This window comes from Lissotriton vulgaris, chromosome 6 (genome assembly GCF_964263255.1).
Source record: "Lissotriton vulgaris chromosome 6, aLisVul1.2, whole genome shotgun sequence".
Lineage (NCBI taxonomy): Eukaryota > Metazoa > Chordata > Amphibia > Caudata > Salamandridae > Lissotriton > Lissotriton vulgaris.
Genome location: NC_141694.1, coordinates 1,405,369,897 through 1,405,395,187, shown reverse-complemented (window position 1 = coordinate 1,405,395,187; position 25,291 = coordinate 1,405,369,897). Strand labels below are relative to the sequence as shown.

Genomic DNA, 25,291 nt, shown 5'->3' with positions numbered 1-25,291 from the left:
CTCTCTGGGGTTATGGGTTGCACAGTACTCCTGGGGACATAGAGTGTATGAGCAACCTTTTTAAGTATTACAGAAGAACAAACTTGATCAGAAGGGGCAGGACCCAAGGGAACAGAAAATTCCATATCTAGAAGAAGAGTCCAGGTCACTGGCAGTTTGTAGTTCAATTCGCAATTGTGTATTGGAGAACATAGTGTCACTATCACAATAATCTTCGGTTTTGCAAGGTCGTTTAGGCATCTGCACAGCATAAGAATCGAATCTAAAAAAATCACACATATGGTGAATACATTGCTGTCTAGCTATACACAGCAATCCTGGAATCTCCTTCTATTAGGAAGAAGCAGTGTTTACCCTTGTTCGGCTCAGAATCTACTATGTTGCTGACAGATAGTAGACCAGGTTCAACAAAGTCTATGTGGGTTCCATAAGACACGAAGAAGATAGCTGTTGAAGAGCGACGTGACTCAGCTTGAAGGGTACAGGACGCTTTTTTAGGGGCTAGCTATGCAGGCAAGACTCACCTCAGGAGGACTAAGCATTGGGTGCCATGGCAGCTTTAGCAGACACATCATAGAGATAACCTTGGGAGATATTGAGAGCATCAGGAGCCTCAACCTTCTAAAAGGAAGAACATACCACAGCAAAATACATTATTGACAGTGGGTCCAGAAGTGGAATGTGATCTGATAGATATATTAATTCACCAGTAGTAAGTTATAGTTAGGACCATGTTTCTATAGAAAAAGCATTTTTTGACTTGCCTATATCTCTGGCATCATTTGTCCAATCTTCACGAAATTTTTCCAAGAAAGTGTCATAGTAAGTCTTGTTGTGCATGGAAAGTTTCGAGTGATCCGTCACACTGGGGCCGAGAAAAGGGGGGGATCAAAAAAGTGTGTTTCCCATGTTAGTTCCCATAAACTCTTTAGACACGGCTGCAGCCCGAACCGCTGGATGGAATTACACTGAATTTGGCAGAAAGCTGGCTTTTAGTCCGCAGATTGTGCTTTTTTTTATTTGGTGCAAATCTGTTTAGGAGTTGTTGAGAAATTTAAAAACATCCAAATTTGTTTATATGCGCTCACAGATAATTTGCAACAAATTGTGAATGTAGGTGCTAATAGAAATGCTGTGAATGGCTGGCCGCAAGCTGAGGAGAGAGTTGTGGCTGTCATTTTAGTTCATTGTAACAATCCCAGGGCAGAAATGAAACGTCAGAACAAGACATAAGGGGTCAAGTTGGATGCATCCCGAACCAATGGGAGGACTATAAGGATCTCTCCGGGACTCCACATGTGTATAATATGTTGCTAAAGAGATTTTCTTTTTCACGCCCGATATTCACAAATTTGTTGTGATCGTCAGTGTGGAATTTGTGAATAGCATTGAAGAAAAAATATACAGAGACCCACTCAGACATTAATGCACCCACTCACACACCAACTCAATGACTCATGCACACACTTACAGACCCACTGATATACTTAGGAAACCACTGACAGACTTATGCACCTACTCACAGACCCATTCAAAGACTTATAGAAACACTTGCTGATCCACTCAGAGACTCATGAACCCACTCACACACCCTCTCAGACACTCACGCACCCACTCATAGACCCACTCATACTCATGCATGCTCTCACAGAACTACTCAGACACTCATGCAACCCCTCAGACTCACTCAGAGACCCACGCACTCACTCATAGACCCACTCCGACATGGACGCACACATGAAGACACACTCAGATACTTGTCAACCTTCTCACACACCCACTCAGAAACTCACGCAGGTTCTCACAAACCCAGACTCACGCACTCACTCGCGGATGTATGATGAAACATCGCGAACCAAAACAACGCGTGCCTTTACAACGCAGTTTTTAGTTTGCGATGTACAGCACAACGCATGATATTACAATGTATGGCATTGGTTCGAATGTCCTTATAAATGCATACTAAATGCCTTTACAACGGACCCCATTTCCCCGCATCCTAAATAAAAAAAACCCTGACCCTAAAAGCTCAAATATGACCATAGACTACAACCCCTGCCTCAAAGCCCTAGCCCTAAGCCCTAAACACCAAAACAGTAACATACACTACACCAAACCCTAAGCCCTAAACAGTAATATACACTATCCCCCCTGACACTACCCAACCTAATCCCTAAACACCAATACAGTAACATACAGTACCCAAAACAGTAATATACACTATCCCCCCTCACACTACCCCAAACCTTAAGCTCTAAACTTTAAGCCCTAAACCTTAAAACATACCCTTACCTTTGTTTCCTCGTGGTTCCTGTGCAGCGTCGCCATCTCTGCTCCCGGTTCCAGCATCGCCATTATATCACACGCGCATGTGCAAGTGCATGCGATGTAATGGTATGCGTCACAATGTCCACGCGTGGTAACGTCACATGTATTGTAAAGCATGCGGCGTAAAGCCATGCGTAGTGTTGCCGGCACAGTAATGGTTGTTCGCCCACAGAGATTCATGCAATTAGAGATCCACTCTGACACTCATGCACCCATTCACAGGCCCGCTCAGAGACTTGCTCACCCACTCACAGGCCCACTCAGGCAGTCACATAGCTACTCACAGCCCCACCCAGATACTCATGCACCCACTCAAACACACACTCAGCCACACAGAACTACTCAAATAACTCACACATTCCATTACAGGCCCTCTCACAGTCATGAATGCTCTCACACACCCTCTCAGACAGTCACGCGCCCATTCACAGACCCACTCAGACACTCATGCACTCACTCACAGACCCATGAACCCACTCGAAGACCCATGAACCCACTCGAAGACCCATGAACCCACTCGAAGACCCACAGATCCACGCACCCACTCACAGACCAATGCATCCACTCACAGAACCGCGCGCCCACTCACAGACCCACTCTGACGCTGACACGCACATTCACAGACCCACTCAGAGACTTGGCCACCCACTCACAGACCCATTCAGACCCTCACACACCCAGTGAGGTATTTATGCAGCCACTCCCAGGCCCACTCAGACACCCACACACCCACTGAGACATTCACTCACACACTGACTCAAAGGTTACAGTTAGGAAATACAATTTAAAAACATAGAAATTCACTGAAAGAGACAAAGGTTACAGGGACGTTATAGTTAGCCTTAGCTTTCACTTGTACAAAACCATAGTAATTCAACAATTATAGTTACTTGAGCTAACTATAACTTACTCCCCCGAAAAAATTAAAAAAAAAATATATATATATATATCAATCAAAGGTCCAAGGTTCCCACCAGTTGGAGACGCACTCTGACATCCACTGCAGCAACCTTCATGAGGTAAAAGCCGGATCGGAGAGCGGATCCAGTTTACAGCATGCCTGTCGATTCACGCCGGATGCGTTTCGTGCTCATTGCACTATTCAGCGCCGCGACAGTCATTTTGGCATAGAGGCCACACCTCCCAATTAAAAATATGAGCCTTCCAATGGGCGACTCAAATGAGTCTGCGTTGATTTGTGGGTCTTGTAGTGTGTGCTTCAGTTATGTGCCGCTGTCTGAGCTGTTTCAAGCCCACCAATGGGCCTCCACTCACACATTCGAGTCGCCCATTGGAGGGCTCAAATGTTTAAGTGTGAGGTGTGGCCTCTATGCCAAAATGACTGTCGCGCCGCTGAAGAGTACAATGAGCATGAAACGCGTCTAGCATGAATCGACAGGCATGCTGTAAACTGGATCTGCTCGCCGATCCGGCTTTTACCTCATGAATGTTGCAGCAGTGAATGTCAGAGTGCGTCTCCAACAGTTGGGAATCTTGGAGCTTTGATATATATATATATATACATATACACACACAAATAAATATATGGAAAATGCTACTTACCAGTATGCATCTGTTCTTGGCATGTAGAGCTGCAGAGTTGCAGGCTGTGCATAGATCGCCACCTAGTGTTGGGCCCAGATGTTTGCAGTTTGTTTTTGTCCTGAAAAGTTCTTTGGAAGTCATAGGATGGGCGACTCCTCCTCTGGACCATACTGCGCATGGATATCGGCTCCATCCTCAGATTGTTTTTCGCCATTTGGGAAATGATGGAGCTTTGCAAGAAGAGGAAGGATGTCCGTGTAAATTGTATCTAATTAAGATAGTGCTGGAACAGACAAGGGTGGCCAGGGAGGCGGGTGGGCGTGTGCAACTCTGCAGCTCACAATGCCAAGAAAGGATGCATACTGGTAAGTAGCATTTTCCGTTCAAGGCATATGAGCTGCAGATTGCACACTGTGCATAGATTGTATAGCAGTACCCACCGTTAGCAGCGACCACCCCTATCTCTTGCAGTAGTTTAAAATAATGTTCTGAGAATATCCTGGCCCACATTAGCTTGCTGCTTGGTTTGCACATCTACACAATAGTGTTTTGTGAATGTGTGCGGTGTAGACCATGTAGCTGCTTTGCAGATGTCATCTAGGGGAATGTTACCTAGAAATGCCATTGAAGCCTCTATTTTTCTTGTAGAATGGGCTTTTGGAGGAACAGATAATGTTAGTTTAGCTTTGTGGTAGCAAATTTGTATGCGTTTGACAATCCATCTAGCTATCCCAGATTTTGAAATGGGATTACCCTTGTGTGGTGGTGAGAAAGACAAAAAGTTGTTTGGTTTTGCGAAAAGGTTGTGTTCTCTTAATGTAGTATAGCAATGCTCTTTTGACATCAAGGGTATGAAGAGCTCTTTGCTACGGTTTGTGGCTGCGAGAAGAAGACTGGCAGTTCCACAGATTGATTGAGGTGGAAGGGAGAAATTACCTTAGATAGGAATTCAGGATTAGTACGGAGAACAACTTTATTTTGATGCATTTGCAAGAAAGGTTCTTGAATGGTTAGTGCTTGTAATTCACTAACTCTCCGTAGCTACTAGGAACGCAACCTTCCATGTTAAAAACTGTAGTTCACATTTATGTAAAGGTTCGAAAGGAGGTCCCATTAGCCATGTGAGGACAATGTTCAAATTCCGCACTGGTAAAGGTGGTACTCTGGGAGAAATTATTCTTTTAAGGCCTTCCGTAAAGGCTTTAATAGCAGGCACTCTGAAGAGAGATAGATGCTGTCTGTTTTAAAGGTATGCTGCTATGGCTGCAAGATGTAGTCTAATAGATGTGTAGGCTAAGTTACATCTTTGGAGGTGCAGTAAGTATCCTATGATGTGTTGAATAGACATGTCTAAAGGATTAATATTGTTGTTGTGACAATATATTACAAAACGTTTCCACTTAGCTGCAAAGCATGCTTTAGTGGTTGGGCATCTAGCTTCTTTAATAACATTCATGCACTCTGAAGGAAGGTTAAGATATCCAAATTCTAGGATTTCAGGAGCCAGATCGCAAGGTTGAGCTGAGCTGGGTCCGGGTGCCTGATCTCTACACTGTTCTGTGTTAAAAGGCGTGGAGACAGGTATAGTTTTTGGTGTGGCACTACAGACAGTTGTAGCAGTGTGGTGTACCACGGCTGTCGGACCTACGTTGGAGCAACTAGGATGAGGGTCAGAGAATGCTGCTGTAGTTTGTGTACTACTAGTGGCATGAGTGGTAGAGGTGGAAAAGCGTACGCTAATTTGTTTGACCAGTTGATCCATATCGCATTGCCTTTGGCCAGTGGGTGTGGATATATCTGGTGGCGAAGCTTGGGCATTTGGCGTTTTCATGGGTGGCAAAGAGGTCTATCTGAGGTTGTCCCCACATCTGAAACAATGGTTGAAGAACTTTTGGATGAAGTTCCCATTCATGAATCTGTTGTGTCTGACGACTTAACAGATCTGCTATGGTATTTTGAACTCCTGGGACATGCTGGGCTAAGAGGTATGTTTTGAGGTATAGCCCACGCCATATGTTCTATGCTAGCTGAGAGAGTTGCAGGGAGTGTGTCCCGCCCTGTTTCTGTATGTAATACATGGCTGTCATGTTGTCCGTGCGGACTAACACAGCTTTGTCTGATACTTGCTGTTGAAAAGCTTTTAGTGCTAGGAATACAGCTAGTAACTCCAGATGATTGATGTGGAGTAACTTTTGTTGCAGTGTCCACCTGCCTAGCGTGATGTGTTGCAGTAGGTGGGCCCCCCAGCCGGAGAGCGATGCGTCCACTGTCAAGATTATTTGGGGAACTGGCTCTAGGAACGGTCATCCCGTGGAAAGGTTTTTAGTGTTCCACCACTGCAGAGAGTGATGAGTCCGACCGTCTACCAATACTAGGTCTGTTAAATGACATTGAGCCTGGTTCCATTGAGGTGATAAGCACTCTTGGAGAGGAAGCATTTGAAGTCTTGCATGGGGCACTATGAAAATGGAAGAGGCCATCATCCCTATAAGCAGCTAAACACTCGTGCTGGAAGGGCGTATTGTGGCTGAAACTTTTTGAGAAGAGTTTGCATGCTGGCTATCCGTATTGGAGTGGGATAAGCTAGCGCTGTTGAGGTATTTATTGTAGCACCAAGATACTGCTGTACTTTGGATGGTTGCAGATGAGAATTGGTGTGGTTTATTGTGAACTCCAAGTTGTGGAGCAGTAGGATTGGGGCATGGGTGTGTTGAAAACTGGTTGTATGAGCTGGCTTTTATGAGCCAGTCGTCGAGATACTGGAAGACGTGAATGTGTGGTCTTCGTTAATGTGCTGCCACTACTGCTAGGCACTTGGTGAATACTCTTGGTGCTGTAGTGACTCCGAATGGGAGTACTTTGAATTGATAGTGCTGCCCGTCTATTACAAATCCGAGATACTTCCTGTGAGCTTCGTGAATGGGAATGTGGAAGTATGCATCCTTGAGATCTAGAGTAGCAAGGAAGTCGTTTTGTAATAGGAGAGGAAGGACTTGTTGAAGTGTGACCGTGTGAAAATGGTCTGGCTGTATGTATATGTTTAGCGGTCTGAGGTCCAGAATAGGCCTTAAAGAGCCGTCCTTCTTTGAGATAAGAAAATATAGGGAGTAAACCCCCTTGTTTTGTTGGTGCAGAGGAACTGGTTCATTGCACTTTTTTCTAGCAAAGATATTACTTTTTGCTTTAACAGTGATAGATGTTCTTGTGACATTGGGCGCTGTGTGGGTGGTATGTTTGGGGGGTAGATGTTAGTTCTAGACAGTAACCTGAGTGAATAATTTGTCGCACCCACCTGTCTGATGTGATGTTGATCCAGGCAGGAAGGAATTGTTGCAGTCTTCACCCCACAGGAGTGGAATGTTGGGGGGGAAGCGGAGGAAAGTCACTGGGTAGGGTTGGCGGCAGAGCGGGAGTTGTTGGCTTTGCCTCTGCCTTTGCTGTTGTTACCCCTGTAACCCCCTCTCTGGTAGCCCTTAGGGAATGTGGATTGGCTAGGGGTCTTGTAAGAAGTGGAGGGGCTTTCGAAGGAGTAACCTCTTGTGTTACCTCTGTATGATGAGCGACGAAAAGAGCGTCTGGGAGCTTGCAGCTGCAAGGCTCACATAGATTTTGCTGTGTTGGTGTCTTTTTTAATTTTCTCTAAATACACATCGACATTAGGGCCAAATAAATGTGACTCATCAAATGGCTGATTGAGGATGGAATTTTCTACCTCGGGTTTAAAACCTGAAATAAGTAGCCAGGCATGTCTACGCAAGAGTGTGCTGGTATTGATTGCCCTTGAGGCAGTGTCTGCAGCATCTAGGGCACAACGAACAGAAATATTAGTAATGTTTTTACCTTCTTGTATGAGTTCATTGGCCCTGTTTTTATACTTGTCTGGTAGATGCTGCATTATGGACTCTAGTCCATCATAATGTGCCCTGTCATATCTTGCCAACAACGCTTGTGTATTTGCAATGCGCCATATGTTAGCTGCCTGTGACGCCGTGCGCTTACCAGAGGCGTCAAGGAGTTTAGAATCCTTATCTGGTGGTGAGGCCTCACCTGATGTCTGTGAATTAGCACGTTTACGTGCATTGGATACTACTAAAGAATCTAATGGTGCTGGACCTCTAATGTAAACTGGGTCGGTAGGGGCAGCTTTGTATTTTATCTCAATGCGAGGGTTGAGGACCCGAGCCCTGACAGGATCTTTAAATACTTCTGCTATGTGCTTAAAACCCCTTTAAGCATTGGCAAAATGGCTTTTATTGGAACGTGTTTTTTCGGTGCCGGCTGTTTTTTCGGTTCCGAAGCGTGAGAGTCGGGACCTTTAGGTAGTATTTTTTACTCGGCTCGGAGTGCGGTTTCGGCATCGATGAGCCGGCGCAAGTCTTCGGCGCCGAGTGCTTAGGTGTTGGAGCAGCGGTCGGCGTGGTTGAGGAAGATGGCTTCTTTTTCGGTGTCGGTATGGGATCGGCACCGGAATTAGGTTGATATGAGCATGATCCGCCTGAAGGCTTAATAGGCTTCTTTGCCGAGCCCGAAAGCAGGGCGTGGTAAGCATTCTCTCGGTGTGCACGAAGGTGAGGGTGTGACCGAAGCCTTTTTAGAGGGTGTCGAGGAACGGTCGGGGTCGACGGTCTTACTTACGACCCGTTGAGCTGGAGTGATGACCTCGACGTCTGAGACTTTATCATCAGAGGAGCTGGCACTTTCTGCGGCCTGCTGGTGTTCTGGCACATCGACGCCCTCTTTGAAGATGTCTTCGGGAATCGACGTTGACGAGCGAGCCATTGTTCTTCAAGCTCGTCGGTCCCAAATCGTTTTCTTGGGAGCGTAAAGAGGCACAAGCAAAACAGTCTTTGGCCTCGTGCTTCGGTGAGAGGCAAAGGTTGCACACCTCATGTAGAACGGTGTGGGGAAACTTTGATCTACATCGAGGACACCTCTTGAATGGCGTCCTTTCCATGAGCCAGAAAGTAAGGCCTAGGCAGGTCGGAAGGCCTTCGTCGACGACCGGAATCGAAGACTTCGAAGTTGTGAAGAGTCGCGCCGATGTGGATCGCGATCGGAACAATGCCGTCGAACTGGGTGAAGATTGCGCGCCGAAGGAAAATCGGTTAGAAACTGGGGCGCTGGAAACACATCCGAGCCCGATGGTGGAAAAACACAATCTGAGGATGGAGCTGATGTCCATGCGCAGTATGGTCCAGAGGAGAAGTCACCCATCTCGTGACTTTCAAAGAACTTTTCAGGATAGAAACAAACTGCAAACATCCGGGCCCAACACTAGGTGGCGATCTATGCACAGTGTGCAATCTGCAGCTCATGTGCCTCGAACCCACATATATATGTGGTTATATATATATATATATATATATATATATATATATATATATATATATATATATATATATATATATATATATATATATATATATATATATATATATATATATATATATAACAAGAAGCAGATGAACCCACAAGCAAGATACCATCAGCTGTGCAAGCAAATGTTTATGAATATATATAAAAGCGATGTTGTGTTCCATCATTATCTTAAGATGCTGGTGATGATGGACACTGCCACCTAGCGCAGGAGACTAGACATAGGTAGAATAATTTCTGGATCAGCTCCCCACCTAAAAGTTTGGGGCTATTGAGAGTTACCTGCAACCTTTTTTGGCATCATTTATGCAGCACTTTAAGCCTGAAAGTGTATTGTCTTGACTTCTGTTTGGTCGTTCCTTGTGTCTGGAAAAAGCTATACCTCTCTGAAGAGCTCTAATAATAAAGAAGCATGCGTCAGAGGTTGCTTTTAATAATTCCAGGTAGGCTTGGATGGTATTTTACCAATACAAAACTGTAATACTGAACCTGGAGAGGTAAAAGCCTTTATCAATTTTCAGCTCGTCATGGATGTCACTAGCTAATCCTAAGCTTGAAGACTTTGCTGTAAAAATGACAAAAGGCATTGTCACTTTCAAGCTCAGCGTGGATGGCACTGTACTAATCCTAGGCTTAAAAACTCTGCTAGAAAAATAGACATTGCAGGTGAAAAGATTCAGAGTGTCGTTGTTGTTTAAAGGGGCTGCCCTACACCTAAATCTGCAAGAGCCAATATTCACTAAAACATATAACTTACTTCCTCCAAAACCAAAAGCCTTGTCTATGTCATTAATGAAAAATGTATTTTATGACAATGTCTTCATATTTGTATGCGAGCAACGGTGAGTTAATTACTGCAATTTGATATCACAGCTTATCACATAGATGTTTTCTATGTGATCAGTATACGTATAGTTACAAAACTGGTTGACTATGTAATCTCACCCTGTATATGTAGTCCAGTAAGGGAGCCTTTGGAGAATGTTGATCTTCAATAACAGCAGTCGAAATTGGCTCTAGTAAGCTTTTCATAGGTAACGCCATGCACCAATCCAACAGGCAAAGTAACAAAGAAACTATAAACTGAAAAGCAAAACTTGATTATTATAGAGAATGTTACACAGTCTTTCCTCCTCTTGCAAATGAGCATTCCTGTTGACTAATGCTATTTTACACAATACTATGACAGAGATTAAATATAATAATTGTAAGACAAAATACTTTCCTTTAAGAGTGTTTCTCCAGTATTGATAAGCCCCAAAAAAACATTGCTGTAAAATATCCCTGGTGAATCATCCAAAGCATGCCCAACCACTATCATGAATTCAGAAACTATACAAGACTCTCGCAAACACCTCCATGGTGTCCAGGGATGTGTAAGTTAGGCCTAGCTATCCTGAATGGCTACCAAGAATCATGCACTTTCTGATTAAATCTACTGAAGAGATCAGGAAGGCGTTGGATGCAGGGGGACGTGCGGCTCTGGTCCTCCTCGACCTGTCCGCGGCCTTCGACACGGTCCACCATAGTATCCTGGTGGATGGTTTAGAGGACTGCGGGATTCAGGGGAGGGCCCAGAGCATCCTGAAAGCCTTCCTTATGAATAGGGTTCAGGTGGTGGCCCTGAGAGATTTTGAGTCTAGACATTTTAAACTCCCAGGGGGGGGCCCTCAGGGTTCCTCCCTTAGCCCCACCCTATTCAATATTTATGTTTCATCTCTCGCCCCGGTGATCCGGGCTTACGGGTTTGAATTAATGTCTTACGCAGATGATAATCAGATCGTCGTATCACTGCTCCCGAGGAGAGAAGAAGGCATAGCTGCCAGGTTTCAGGACTGTATGACCGCAGTCTGCACTTGGATGGCAAGTAATTGCCTTAAATTGAACTCCTCCAAAACCGAGGTCTTACTTTTTGGGTCTGATGTCAACTTCTGGAGCCCCAAATGGTGGTCGGAAGACATGGGCACTTCGCCCACTCTGGTAACTAAGGTAAAGAACTTAGGTGTTCTCATTGACAATCAACTTTCTTTTAACCCTCAAGTTAATGCACTGACTTCCTCCATTTACTGGACCCTGAAAATTATTAAGAAGATACTCCCTTTCTTGCCGGACAGTTGCAAAAAAACAGTGGTGATGGCATTTGTGCTCTCCCGCCTCGACTATTGCAACAGTCTTCTCCTTGAGGCCCAACATGGGTTGCTCAATAAACTGCAGGTGCTGCAAAATGCTGCCGTGCGTCTCATCGCCGGCCTGCCCAAGTTTCCACTGGTTGCCCGGGAACTAAGGAAACTGCACTGGCTCCCTGTGCGCAAACGGATAATGTTTAAATCACTGTGTATAGTGTACAAAGCGGTACATAGAATTGGTCCATCTTTTCTCCAGCAGTACTTCCAATGGTACACGCCAGGCAGACAGTGTCACGCCTGCCTAGCCTCCGTGGAACTGAAAGACGAACTAACGAGACTAATCCAATATGGCCTCGCCGTAATGCGCATGCGCGAGGGGGGTCCGAGCCGGAACATAAGCTCGCTTCCCCAGGCTCTCAGCGCTTTGCGCTCTAGTTTCTATCATTTCCGCTTGGCCTTTTCCTGTTGCACTCCCATGTCGTGGGCACACCTTCTTTGATCTGAGGCACAGCAATCCCTTACCAAGTGCCGTTCACATTTGCTCGTTTGTTTATTCCTGACTTGGGGTACTTGGTATATCTGACCTTACCTCTCGCCCGGATTCCAGAGCGGCCCATCCTGTATCTGATGCTGCTTTCCTGATTCCTTGCCGAGGCTCGTTCCTTCCTGATTACCTCGCACCGAGATGTTTTCTCCGGTGAATTCTCAGGGGTAGTACAGAAGATTTCTGCCTCATCCCGGTAGACCCACGTGTCCTATTTAACGTGGGTGCTACTTCCCATTCCTTCCCTCGCTCAGTGCCGGCTGTCTTACCCCGGTGTCATAGTGACTTACTGCGCCCTGTTACTTGTGGACCCGTCATTGGGCCGGACTAAGGTCCCGTCGAACGGCCGGTATTTGCGGGAGCAGTGGTGCGAGTGGTTTACGTGGCATTGTGGGATTTGTGGTCCGCCTGGCGAGTTTCCTCCTTCCCTTTATTTTCTTATTTTGTGTTCGTTCTCTGGACTTCCCGGATCCTGGCATTCATCACAGTACAGGGACATGAAGAACCGGTAAAGCGCTTGTAGTGCACTATATTTACATTGTGTTCTTATTAAGGTTTCTATTGGTGTTTATGTATGTATTTATTGCCCTCCAGGCAGCTACTTCTGTGATCCCGACCTTTTACTATACAAGACACCTTAGCTGGGCTGTGGTTCTGGTTTGGTAAGAAGTATAATCATACCCTTACTAAAGTACATACTAGTGACATACTCAGAGGTAATATTTCATACCCCTCAATCTAGGTCATATTGGATATCAATAAGTTCCATGATCACATGCATGTTTCCAGAAGATGTCCTAGTTGCCTACATTGACACACCCTTGTGCTATCAGGTAAAGGTGGTTTATGGATTAACATTGGGGGCTTGTGGGTTGACTGTTGTTGTATTAACCCATTATTCCTTTTAGCTTCATCTTCCACTTGAAGAGAGAAATGTCTGAAGAGTCCAGTGTTTTGTCTCCCCCTACTTTCCTTGTTTTGTTCCCTCCTTTCCCATCATATCACCCTTGTGTCCTAGTGTTTGATAGGCACAGGTGGTGTAGGGGGGAAGGGTTGGGGTTCTCGTCGGCTCCTGGCACTCCTGCGGAAACTGCTACCGGATCCTTACAGACAGCTGAGGTCAGCCAACAAAGGGTTGATTAAGACAACCCGGATCTGGAAGGCACGCTGGGGGGGCAGTAGCTCCGTCAGAGGGGCGGCCACTGCTTGGAATGCCCTACCCCTAGCTTTGAAACAAAGTGAAGACCTGATGGCCTTTCGGAAAAATATCAAAACTTGGCTTTTCAGGCAGTAGGCAGAGGTCTGACACTTAGGGGAGTTTTCACTTCAGCGCCAGGACACCGCTCGGTAACAGCGCGCTTTATAAATGATATAAATAAATAAATGCAAATACAACGATCCGTTTTAGTTGGCCGAAGAATTACCAAGCATAATTGATAATAAAAAGCCAGTTATTTCACACTACTCAAGCAATCAGAATTGGTCTTTACATTCAGACAATTATAACTGGCGTCAAGCAGCCTGAAGCACAGACCTTCTCTCAAAGGATAAGAATCTCACAGTAGTCTGTTTGATCTAACGGAAAGTTGTTTAAGAATATTGAGCTTTTAATTGAACAGGTTAGGGAGTCACTTTCTCAACCTGAGCATGAGAACACATATCTGTATCTATACAACTGTGGCTGTAGATTCTATGAATTTATATTTCACTATGCATCAACAAATACCAATTTCCACCAGAGGACCATTCCTCAAATGTGTTGCTGTTGTAGTCTTCCCTCTTGGGAAAAGAGCTATTAATTTTTGAGCCAAGTTCTACCGCCCCTCCAGAAACAGACCCAAATGCATAAGATTTTAACAGAAAGTACATATAAGAACCTTATTGTTGCAAAACAGTAAAGGATTCCATGTGACTAGCAAAAGAGGACTACTCCCATCCTGGTTCCAATACCAACGGCCTTATTATGCAGTCCTCTCACATAATGCCACCCTGAATTGTCTCATCAAAACCGTGTCCCTCCATTTACTGCACCCCTCATCATAGCCGCAATATGAAAATGGTCACATACCCGCAGGTATCACTCTAATGACTAATGTCCTCAAATTAAATAATTCATAACAAGGTCAACGTGAGTTCCACCCTCACGATTTACAGAGAAAGCACCCGTCTTGAATTCTGCAGTTCTGGGTGGAAGTGCTTGGTATATTGTAATTGCCATACTGCCAGAACCATTGCAGTGAAACTAGCCTGTCGACCTGGCCATGAATGTTCATGAAAGGAATTCTATCAAACGTGTTTACCAGTCAGAATAAAATAGTCAAATATTATGTTAAAATGGCAGCCTGATATAAGGTATTTAAACCAGGATGACAGCAGTCCTCTTTTGCTAGTTACATGGAATCCTCAAATGGGACGAGTTGATATGACTTAAAATCACAGTATCAACTTCATTTTACTTTGTTACAAGCAATGATGAAGGCATTTAACATTATATATATATATATATATATATATATATATATATATATATATATATATATATATATTGTACTAGTCCTGATCAAATATACAAAGCAGGCACTGATTCCGTGGGAAGTTGTGTCAAAGAAAAGTATTAATTCCAAAATGATAACCTATACGCTTTTCGGGGGGCGGACCGCCATGCTCACTACATCAGGTATCTCTGCATTGTACTGCTTTTATCAACATTGTTAGAGCACAAAGGGAATTGGTTCTCACAGCAACTGCCAGTCATTCAGAGACATAGAAGAACTGGTATGTCCACGATGATAATGCAAAACGTAAAGGAAATGAAAAAAATATATGTATATGTGTAGTTTTCTAGTTGTTGAAGCTACTCGCGCTAAAGTCACAACAAACTATAATCATGCTTAAATAAACAAAAAATGTGACAGGTGAAAAAAGCCAGCGTACATTGTTGCATGTATACAGTTAGCAAGGAGATACTCTGTCACGTGCTGTATGCAATGTAGGAGACACAGAAAAGTTACTGCTGCTTAGTTTCCCTAAACCGTTTAGAGTATATAAGTGGGATACTCCATACATTAATGCCTAATTTATATTTTATACAAAACATATACATATAGATACATATATATTTATATATATATATATATATATATATATATTATATATATATCAACGCTCCAGGAGCGTTGATATTAGGCGGCGGTCCCGCCGCCAAAGCTTGCACCACCCCATAACGGGGGCCGTAAGTTCTGAATCTAAAGGAACTACATCGCGGAAACCAGCGAAGGATTTATAACGGACACAACCAGACGAGGCCCATCTGTGGGCTTGGAAACTTTTAAAGGACAGCATGAATAAACTACGTCTCCCATAATGCTCCACAGTGCCATATGACCTCCGATCCAGGGGGGTGTGGAAATATGCATTTAAAAGGAAGTGGGAGACGTGTACGTACTTGTTCCATTCAGCCTCTGAGGAAGAAGGAAACCCCTTCGAAACACGTCAGGCGATGAAGAATGGAGTAACTGAAACCTACATCGTGTGGCAGTGGATGTTTGTACCTACCTGATTAAAGCCTTACAAAGGAACACTGGTTTTGGGTGCTGCTTTTGCGAGGGCAAGTCTTGGAGCATATATATATATATATATATATATATATATATATATATATATATATATATATATATATATATATATATATATATATATATATATATATATATATATATATATATATATATATATATATATATATATATATATATATATATATATATATATATATATATATATATATATATATATATATATATATATATATATATATATATATATATATATATATATATATATATATATATATATATATATATATATATATATATATATATATATATATATATATATATATATATATATATATATATATTCATTCTTCGATCAAAAATATGACCATTCACATCATAAAAACAATTAAGGAGCATAAAAACAGTTAACATTACAATACAATATATATGTTAAAACATACTTTCACATCTTCCAATATGAATGTAAAATACAAAAGTTCATTCCCTGGGGCCAGATTAGGGTGTGTTAGCAGGTCAAATTCTCAGAGGCAGTTTTAATAATTTTTGACCTCTTCCACCTGGTGGCAAATAGCAGAAATCTCGAGATGGCAAGCACAAGCCACCTTGTGGTATCTGATCTAAAAGTACGTATGGCTTCACTGGGGTGATTAAAAGATAATAAGCGGCAGACTGGAGTTATCCAGGTGTTCCTATGGTCAGCATTGGAGGGGCAACAATATATATATATGTATATATACATACATACATACATACATACATACATACATATACACACACACACACACACATACGTCTCTTGGACATCTTTTGGTGAATCCTGCGTCCTTAATGGGCCTTCTTCTAGCCACTTTATATGTGTAGCTAGATAGATAGACAGACAAATGGATCTTTTATCAAAAGTATAGAAAAAAATAATTTGGTGGGAATCTTGGACATCTACCAAAATACCACAGGGCAGTACAATACATTTATAATGACCATTTTAGGACTATTTTCTTACCATACAATAATACAAACATACTCTTAGCTTTAAAATAACTCATCAAACAGGAGCAATGAAGAAAAGATACTTAAAGTTGAGTTGTAGAGGTTATCTGGCCAAAAAGAAGTAAAAAACAAATAAATGTTTGTGTTTAGATTTTATTCTTGAAAGAAGCCCTGAGTACTGCCTAAGGAATCGAGGAGCCATTGTTTGTTAGCAACTGACACAGGGGTGGTGGTGCCTTCTGTCACAAACTCTTCAGGAATGGATCAGCAAAACTGTGGGGCCTGTGCACACTGTGTCCCCGAAACCAAGCAATACCTGGCTGATTAGCACAAATCAGGGGGAAACAGTTCCTACGTTGTTTGTGTTCCAGTTGAGGGAGGACCTGGCCTGGCTGTTCTGGCTGGACTTTTCCCATTGGAGCAGGGTCAAGGGTGATTTGCATATTACTGGGTCCAAACTGAGATGGCATGGTGCGCAAAAAACAATGGACTGGGATGTGGCCCAAGTATTTAGCAGTGACTGAGATTAATTCAAGCATTCCATCCATCACTTTGTGTATACAGAAAAACCTTGCCCTTGACATTGCTCTGCCTATGCCCTACTATGACCCAGTCTGTCATTTGGTCGCACTATGATAAATGTATCCTGAGGACAAACTTCATGCCTTGTGAAAACACACTTTCTTTAAGCCATGAAAGACGATTATTCTACTCGGCAACCCAGTAGTCCTTTTATGGGTTTTGGGCACATTTGTTATGACGAGAATTCTCATGTTTATTGAGCAGACCCTTGATCACGATCTTCGATGGGGTGACATACAAGACCTTAACCTTCATAGGTAGCTATCTAACCTTGTTTTGGTTTATTTTGCAGCCCGAGCACACCATTATAGAGTCCTCATTCTCTAACAATCTGAAGGAGTTGGCTAAATGTAATAAATCAATAGGCTAAGCAGCTGAATAACTGATCTTGTTGACTCTAGCATTTTATTCGGATATAGGGAAATCCAATAATTGATATCAACAAACCTCTTTGACAACATATTTGCAAATAGCCTCCACCATGTCAAGAATAGCACCTATGAACTGTAACCTCAGAGACTGTGAACCAGGATTTGTCCCTACTAATGGAGGAGCCTAAGTTGTGAAAAAGGGTGAATGGATTTTACAAATGATTCCTCATTAATTGAAGTGAGGCCTGTTGAAGGAGTAATTAATCCAGATATGGGTATATATGAGCTCTCTAGTAACATAGATGGGTCACAAATGCTAACATTTTCTTTGTGAATCCTCAAAATAACGGCAAATTGATGTGTTTTCCATTTATGACACATTTGAGGGATTTCTTTAATGATCCTCACAGGGATGTGAAAATATGCATCTAGAAGTCGAGAACACTAACCACACCTCTTCTTAGAGAGTGTGCATAATGTGCTGCAGTGTTAATATTTGGATTTTTTCTCTCTGCAGGAGCTTGTTCACAAACTTTAAATAGACAACCAGGTATGACCCCTTCTTTCTCTCTTCAAGAACCAAGAAATCATTTGAGGAACAACTGTGTCCCTCCTTTCCAGTACATGAACTTTTTATATCCCCCTCTAAGAAGTGGTGAAATAATTTCTTCATGAAGATGTATGGGGGAAGGATTCTTAAATAGGGGCTCAGGAAGATGGGTAATAATGCCTCCAAAAAGTGGAGGGAAAAGCTTATTTCACGCTATGCTGGGAACTCTAGTTCAAGGAGACCAGCCACTATGTTTGATACTAAACAGGTGCCTGGCCCCTTAAGGGATAGCAGAGGAAATTAGTAAACTAGAGCTTGAAGATGTTTGAAACTGTAGAACCAGAAAGCAGAGGGTTCTGTTTTCTGGCTTTGTATTAGCTTCTACCTCTGTAGGGATACAAAAAATGATTCCGGTGGTGGCTGGATCTCGTCTTGGTCTAGGGAACCTGAAATTTGCTCTACTGCTGATAAAACCTGTGAAGGCTAAACCAGATGTATGATGAGAAGCTTTATGCTGCTTGAGATTCTCTCAGGAGCTGTCAAATTTCTCTCCAAGTAAATTGCCATTCACCAAAATGCACGTAAAGAAGCTGAGCTTGGGTGCACACAAGACGCTTATGAATTACATCCATGTGTCTCTCTGTAGGACCACACCAGACCATTCAGATAAGGCAACTGTTCACAGCATCCAATCCAGTTGGGACTGATTGTTTTGGAACATTTATCCAGCCTTTTAGCAAATAGGTAAAAAAAACACACACACACATATTTGGTGTGATAGGCTGGAAACTGCCAAGCCGTATTCTCTCTCAGCACAGGGGTAAATCGACCAATGAGATAGCAAAAGCCTTACAATCAAGTGAGCAAAAAATGTTTCAGCTCTTTTGAAGGAAGAGGTGTTGGGAAGTAATTTTATTTAATGGTTGTTAAGTAGTATTGAATTGCAAGGGCTTTCTGGTGTGGAGTGTGATGTCAGAAATAAAGGATCTGTTGAGATTGGCCAATGCTTTCTTGCTGCAATAATGTTGGTAGTGAATGCAGCTTTTCCAAGGTTGCTCAGAAAAAACTCAAGATTATCGGTATAAAGAGGTCGGATGCAGGCCACATAAAGCTTTAAGGCAGAGCCAAGGTTTTACAGCTTTTCATTTTTCACGCAGGTGCTGCAAATAATGCTGGTTTATCACAGTTCTGGTTTTCTGGAATGGGAAAATCCCCTTTAAGGGATTTGTTGAAACTACTCACTTTCTATTGGTGTAGTAATGGGTCTGCATCAGAAGTTTTAGGAGGCAGAAGAAGAAAATCCTGCTGTTCTTATTTTCATCCCTAACCAAGCAAATATTGTGATATCCCTGGTCAACTGATTCTGGGCCCAATAGATCCTGGTATCTATCCATGAACTGCGAATTTCCTGGTAGGCTAGGCTTCAGTATAACATCAGTCAGGGGTGTCTTACCAGGAGCAGACGTCGATGGCGGATAGTGTGGAGTTGGGTCTGGCACTGCTAGTGTAATTTGCAATCCAACTGCAGGCATAGAGTTTCTCACTACAGTTCTAAAGCTACACAAGACCAGTGCCACTAGCAAAAATTGATGGAAAATCTGAGCTAGATAGACAAATGGCTGGGGCTGCTGGTTACATACCAAGGTCTAAAGACACCAACGGACCCTGGAACAGTGATGGCTCTGGAGGACAAGTTCAAGGGCCTCAGACACAAAAATGGCTAAAAAGGCTTGCACCTGTATGAATGACATGCCAGCCTTAGTTGAGATTACATGCTTAGGCTACATCTACTAAGGGCAAGGCTAGACGAGCCCGCCTTTAGGGGCCGGCCCCCCGGCCCACGCACCCCATTAGCAGAGAGTAGCCGGTCGCCACCCTATGGGAGGCGACCGGGTAGTGGAAGTCCTTCCGGGGGGCGGTGACGCATTTCTGGCGCGGGCGGGGTCAGTGGCCGTGACCTATATAGGTCACACTCGGAATTCGGTCGGCCTCTTTCCCCGCCTGCGCACGGACCTGCTCGTATCTTCCGCCCCCCTCCGCCCTGTTACTCCCAGGCTTGGTAGCCTGTTTTATTTAATCTTTAAATATTGCCCATTCTCCATGATCGAGTAGCATCCCCTGCCCCATAGTTGATCCGTTCCTCACTTCACGCGTGGTGTCGGCGGAGTTGCGGCGGCTGTTCACAAAGGCCGGGAGGAGTGCGAGCTGGATCGAGCGGGGTCGTTGGAACAGAGTCGGGGCGGCAGCGACCAGCGCGACAGGTAAGGGGTGTAGCTCACGAGGCTGCTGGCTTGGGTGGGCTTCAGGGTTCGCCTTGCATTAGCCGTTCCGTGGGTGTCCCTGGGGCCTGTTCAGGCGGTGGCGTCTTTTCAATTGATAGTTATCCGCTGAGCTCTGACTCCCCTTGCCTGCCGCCTGGTGCGCGAGCTGCGAAGGCGGGAGGGGGTTCTGCGGGAGCGGCGCTGCGTAGGCGATCTGCGAGCGAGAGGGTCAATTGTTGAATTTTTCCCGCGCTTGCTGAATCCGACGGCACTATGCCACCCAAAGGCGTCCATCAAAAGCGGAAGGGTAAAGACCCGGAAGTAGCACAATTACTCAAGGCGCTGCTCGCCAAATTCAATGATGATGAGGACAGTAGTGGGGAGGAAGGGGAGGGGGAGCTTCCCGAGCCCGAGGCGGAGCCTGAGGCGGTCACCGAGAGCCCAAGGAGGCCGGGAGTTCCCCCTTGGGCCGCTTTCCCCCCTCTAAACAAGAAACCTAAGGTTCAGAAACAGGGCGGGCGGGGCAAGAGCAAGAAAGCGGGTGGTCGGGCGAGGGCGCCCCCTAAGGAGGTCCCGCTCGAACCAGATGTAGTGATTGTACCGCCCCCTAGGCACCCTGAATTGCTGCCAGCTGCACCTGGCAACCCCCAGGGTAATCCGGGGACGTCCGCCCCTGCTGGCCCACCAGAGGACAGGACAGGGGCGATTTTAGAGGAGATTCGCGGAGCGTTAGCGGCCCTTGCGCCGGTCCCGGTCACTTGGGGGGGGTGTGCATCCTCCTGATACAGTAGCACCAGTAGCGCCAACACCAATGGCCCCATCGGCCCCCCAGCCTGCAGCACCACTGGCTCCCCCCTCGGGGGGTGCAGCTTCGGGCCCGCTCATTGAAATATTGGGGGCCCTTAAAGCATTGTCAGCAGGTCCTAAGGTGCAGGAGTGTGGGGGGGTGGGGACGATGCCGGTGGCAGTAGCCCCCCCCTCCACATCAGGGACAGTAGGGGCCACCGCAGCTGTTGCGCCATGGGCGCCTAATGCATCTGATGATCCCACCCTTAGCAAGATTAGAGCTCAACTAGCGTTACTGGTCAAGGAGCGGGGAGCCAATGGGCACTTAGGTCAACAGTCAACCGCATCAGGGACGGTCGGTCCCGCGTCTTCAGGAGGTAAGCCTGAGGGCCCGAGTGTTTTATCTGCCAGTGGGCAGAAAGCCGGGGGTGGGCAGGGTTATGTGCTATCTAAACCTGGCCGCTTGGCTACTCATTTGCCACTCGAAATTAAAGAAAAGATCTGGAAAGGGGAATATGTTGATCTGTTTTCTCTCATTCGACCCAAAAGGTGGGAGGTAGAGTACAAGGATAAGGATGGTAAGGACAGCGCTTCTAAGGAAAGGAGGCCGAGAGTGGAGGAGTCTATTACCAACTGGCTGTTTGGTTTTCAGGCGTTCATGACAGTGTTGATTGAGAAGAAGCCAGAGCTGGCTGCATCCTTGGTTTATTATCAGCATAAGATTTTGAAAGCACACGCAACTCATGGTGGTTCTGCCTGGTTAGACTATGATAGGGACTTTAGATGGGAGAAGGTGCAGGATCCTGACATGGGGTGGGACCAGGTTGAGGTCAATGTTTGGCTGGAAAGCGTGAATGGTGGCAAGTCAGGGGGGTTCCAACCAGCTAGGCAGCCCTTTCGGACTTCGCAGGGGGGGGCCAGTGAGAAAAGAGGAACTTGGGCCTTTAACAGGAAGACATGCACCTGGCCCTCAGATAAGTGAAAGTTCAAGCATGTGTGCTCCTATTGTGGGCACCCCTCCCACCCAGAGTTCAAGTGCATCAAAAAATCCAAAGAAAAGGGAGGAGGGGGTAAGGACATCAAGCCCCCACAGCCTTGAATTGCCCACTCCCGTGGACATTGGGAGACTGATTTATTGGCTGAATCAGTATCCTTACCGGTCATCAGCCGAGTTGTTGTACCTAGGTTTTTCTGAGGGTTTTCGCATCCCAGCACAGGACGTTCCCCCTGTTGATTATTGCAATAATCTACTTTCAGCGCGGGCCCAGCCAGCAGTAGTCAAAGCAAAGATTGACTAAGAGCTGGGGTTGGGGCGGGTAGCGGCCCCTTTTTGACTCCTCCCTTGCCTGGTTATGTGTGTTCTCCTTTAGGGGTGGTCCCCAAGAAGGACCCTGGTCAGTTTAGGATGATACATAATCTGTCGGCGCCCAGAGGGGCCTCAGTGAACGATGCAATCGACCCTGCCCTGCGTTCAGTGAATTATGCCTCATTTGATGCCGCTCTACAGAAATTGAGGGACCTGGGCCCGGGAGCCATCATGGCAAAAACAGACATAGAATCTGCCTTTCGCCTTTTGCCGGTGCACCCGGAGGACTATCACCTGTTAGGTTTCCAGTTGGATGGCAAGTTCTATTATGACCGGTGTATGCCTATGGGGTGTGCAGTATCTTGCCGATATTTTGAGACTTTTAGCTCAATGCTTCACTGGCTATTCTCATATAGGTCTGGATACAATGGGGTCGTGCATTACTTAGATGACTTTATGGTGATGGGGCCTGCGGCTTCCGCAGATTGTGAGCATGCTTTGGAACAGTTAGTGGCCATGTTTCGTGAGTTCAAGATACCCCTGGCTCCTGGTAAGACGGTCGGCCCAGCGACATGCATGTCATTCTTGGGCATAGAGATTGACTCAGTGGCAGGCGAGTGCAGGTTGCCCCTTGACAAGGTTCAGGCTTTTTCCAGGGCCATTGAGGCGGCATTGTCTTCTACTAAGGTGACTCTACATCAGTTACAGATATTGGTTGGCCAGCTGAATTTTGCCCTGAGAATCATTCCTATGGGGCGCCCTTTCTCGAGGTCAATTGCAAGAGCTATGGTAGGCCTGTCCAAGAAGCACCACAGGGTTCGCCTCAGGGCGGAGGTAAAAAACGACTTGAAAGTGTGGCTGAGTTTCTTGTCTAACTTTAATGGTTCTGTTGTCTGGCCAGCACCGGCGGTGTCTAGCAAGGAACTGGGATTGTTCACGGATGCGGCTGGGAGCATTGGTTTTGGGGCAATCTTGGGCTCACGTTGGTGTGGGGCTGAATGGCCACGTGAGTGGCATGAGAGTGGTCTGACTAGGAACATTGCATTTTTGGAATTGTTCCCGATCTTGGTAGCAGTGAGCATTTGGGCAGAGTACTTCAGGAACAGATGGGTGATCTTTTGGTCTGACAACATGTCTGTGGTGGAAGCTATTAATAGGCAGGGGGCTACGTGTGTACACGTGTTGAGACTGCTGAAGCGGCTGGTGTTGGAGTGTCTGAAGTTGAATCTGACGTTTAGGGCGGCGCACATTCCGGGCGTTGATAACCACGCTGCTGATGCTTTGTCTCGTTCCAAGTTACAGGAGTTCAGGAAGTTCCACCCGGAAGCGGAGGACGAGATGACAGTGTTTCCCCCATCACTGTGGAGGATTGGAGCCCCGCTCTAGCGGGGCTGGTAGGTGCCTCGCTGAGTGACCGCACTCGGGTTAGGTATCAACAGTGTTTTTTGACTTACAGGTGCCTGGTCCAGGAGGCGGGCAATACAAACTGGTTCTCCGAGCGGGCCATGTATTCTTTCTTGCAGCAAATCAGGGACCAGGGCAGGTCTCTCTCTTATGCTAGGGCCCATGTTTCAGCAGTGGGGTTCTTTGCTAGACTGGCAGGTTCACACGATCCTGGGTCATCCTTTGTTGTTAGGAAGGCTTTATCGGGTTGGGCGAGGCTAGAGGGGCCCAAGCGGGATTGCAGGCGCCCTTTAGATGTGAGGACTTTGGGGAATATCCTGGGGGTATTGCCTACGCTATGCACCTCATCATATGAGGGCAAGCTCTTTGCAGCGGCGTTTTCCTTGGCATTTTATGGTGCCTTCCGCCTGGGGGAGATTGTGGGGTCTTCTCGTTGATATCAGGAGGGTGGGATTCAGTTTAGGGACACGAGAATTGAGCACGGTGACCTGGTGGTGATCCTTACGAAATCCAAGACTGACCAGGCGGGTAAGGGGGCGGTGATTCACCTGCGCCCCGGTCTGGGAGCCCCGGTATGCCCGGTGGCCTGCATGCAGGAGTACCTAGCCGGGCGCCCTAGTGGGGGGGGGGGGGAGGGGGACAGCCTTGTTCATCCATGAGAATAGGGAGTGCGTATCGCAGTTCCAATTCAAGGCGGTGTTGCAGAGGGCCTTGACGCATCTGGGCTTGGGGGGCGCTGGTTACTCTTCCCACTCCTTCAGAATAGGGGCAGCAACTTTGGCGGCAGGAGCAGGGTTGTCATCTGTAGCGGTTATGAAGGTGGGCCGCTGGTCGTCCGATTGTTTTAAGCGTTACATTCGCCCTGAATTACTTTGACAAACAGTTGTTGCCACGATTTTGCTAACTTTTCTATTTCCTCTCTGATTAGTATGCCGGGCATGGTGGTGTGGGTGTTGGGTCACTCATTTGTGCGACGGGCGGCTGAGCATCTGCGACGGCGCCGTCTGAGGAAACCATCGAGTTTGGTCGGGGCTGAATTTCTATGGCACGGTGTGGGAGGAATGCGCATTCGGCATCTACGGCGGCTCGTGGAGGAGATTAAAGAACGCGAGGGACAGAAGTCCCCGGACCTAATCATAATCCATCTGGGCGGCAATGACATGGTTGACCGTGGACGACTGGCAGTCAAGGAGGCGCTCCTCGCAGAATTTTCTTGGCTTGGTCACACTTTCCCACAGGCCAGGATCGCATGGTCATGTATGATTCCGAGGAAATGGTGGGGCAAGGGCATCAGAGCTAGGGTTTTGAACATATCAGTGAGACGTCTGAATGGTGAGTTAGCAAAGCTGTGCTCAGCGAAGGGCCGCTTGCTGCACTTACCCCATAAGATGATTTCTGGCCCGGCTATGTTTCACCAGGATGGAGTGCATTTGTCTGACATTGGCATGGACGCATGGATTAATGGAATCTGGTCTTTTGTGCTGCATCTACTGGAAGGGGGGAAGGGCGCCGGACCTATGGCCCCTAGTCGCCCTTGTGGCGGAAAA

The 25,291-nt window shown here is 45.8% G+C and overlaps 1 protein-coding gene across 5 annotated transcripts in view; it reads right to left on the bottom strand.

Moving 5' to 3' along the window:
* RALGAPA2 (Ral GTPase activating protein catalytic subunit alpha 2) overlaps nt 1-25,291 on the bottom strand; it is a 1,781,019-nt gene that overhangs the window by 704,189 nt on the left and 1,051,539 nt on the right. For all 5 annotated transcript variants that reach the window (XM_086927515.1, XM_086927511.1, XM_086927512.1 and 2 more), the window contains one exon: nt 10,195-10,332. In XM_086927515.1, the coding sequence (XP_086783641.1) occupies nt 10,195-10,332 (138 nt within the window). The remainder of the gene's footprint in view (nt 1-10,194; nt 10,333-25,291) is intronic.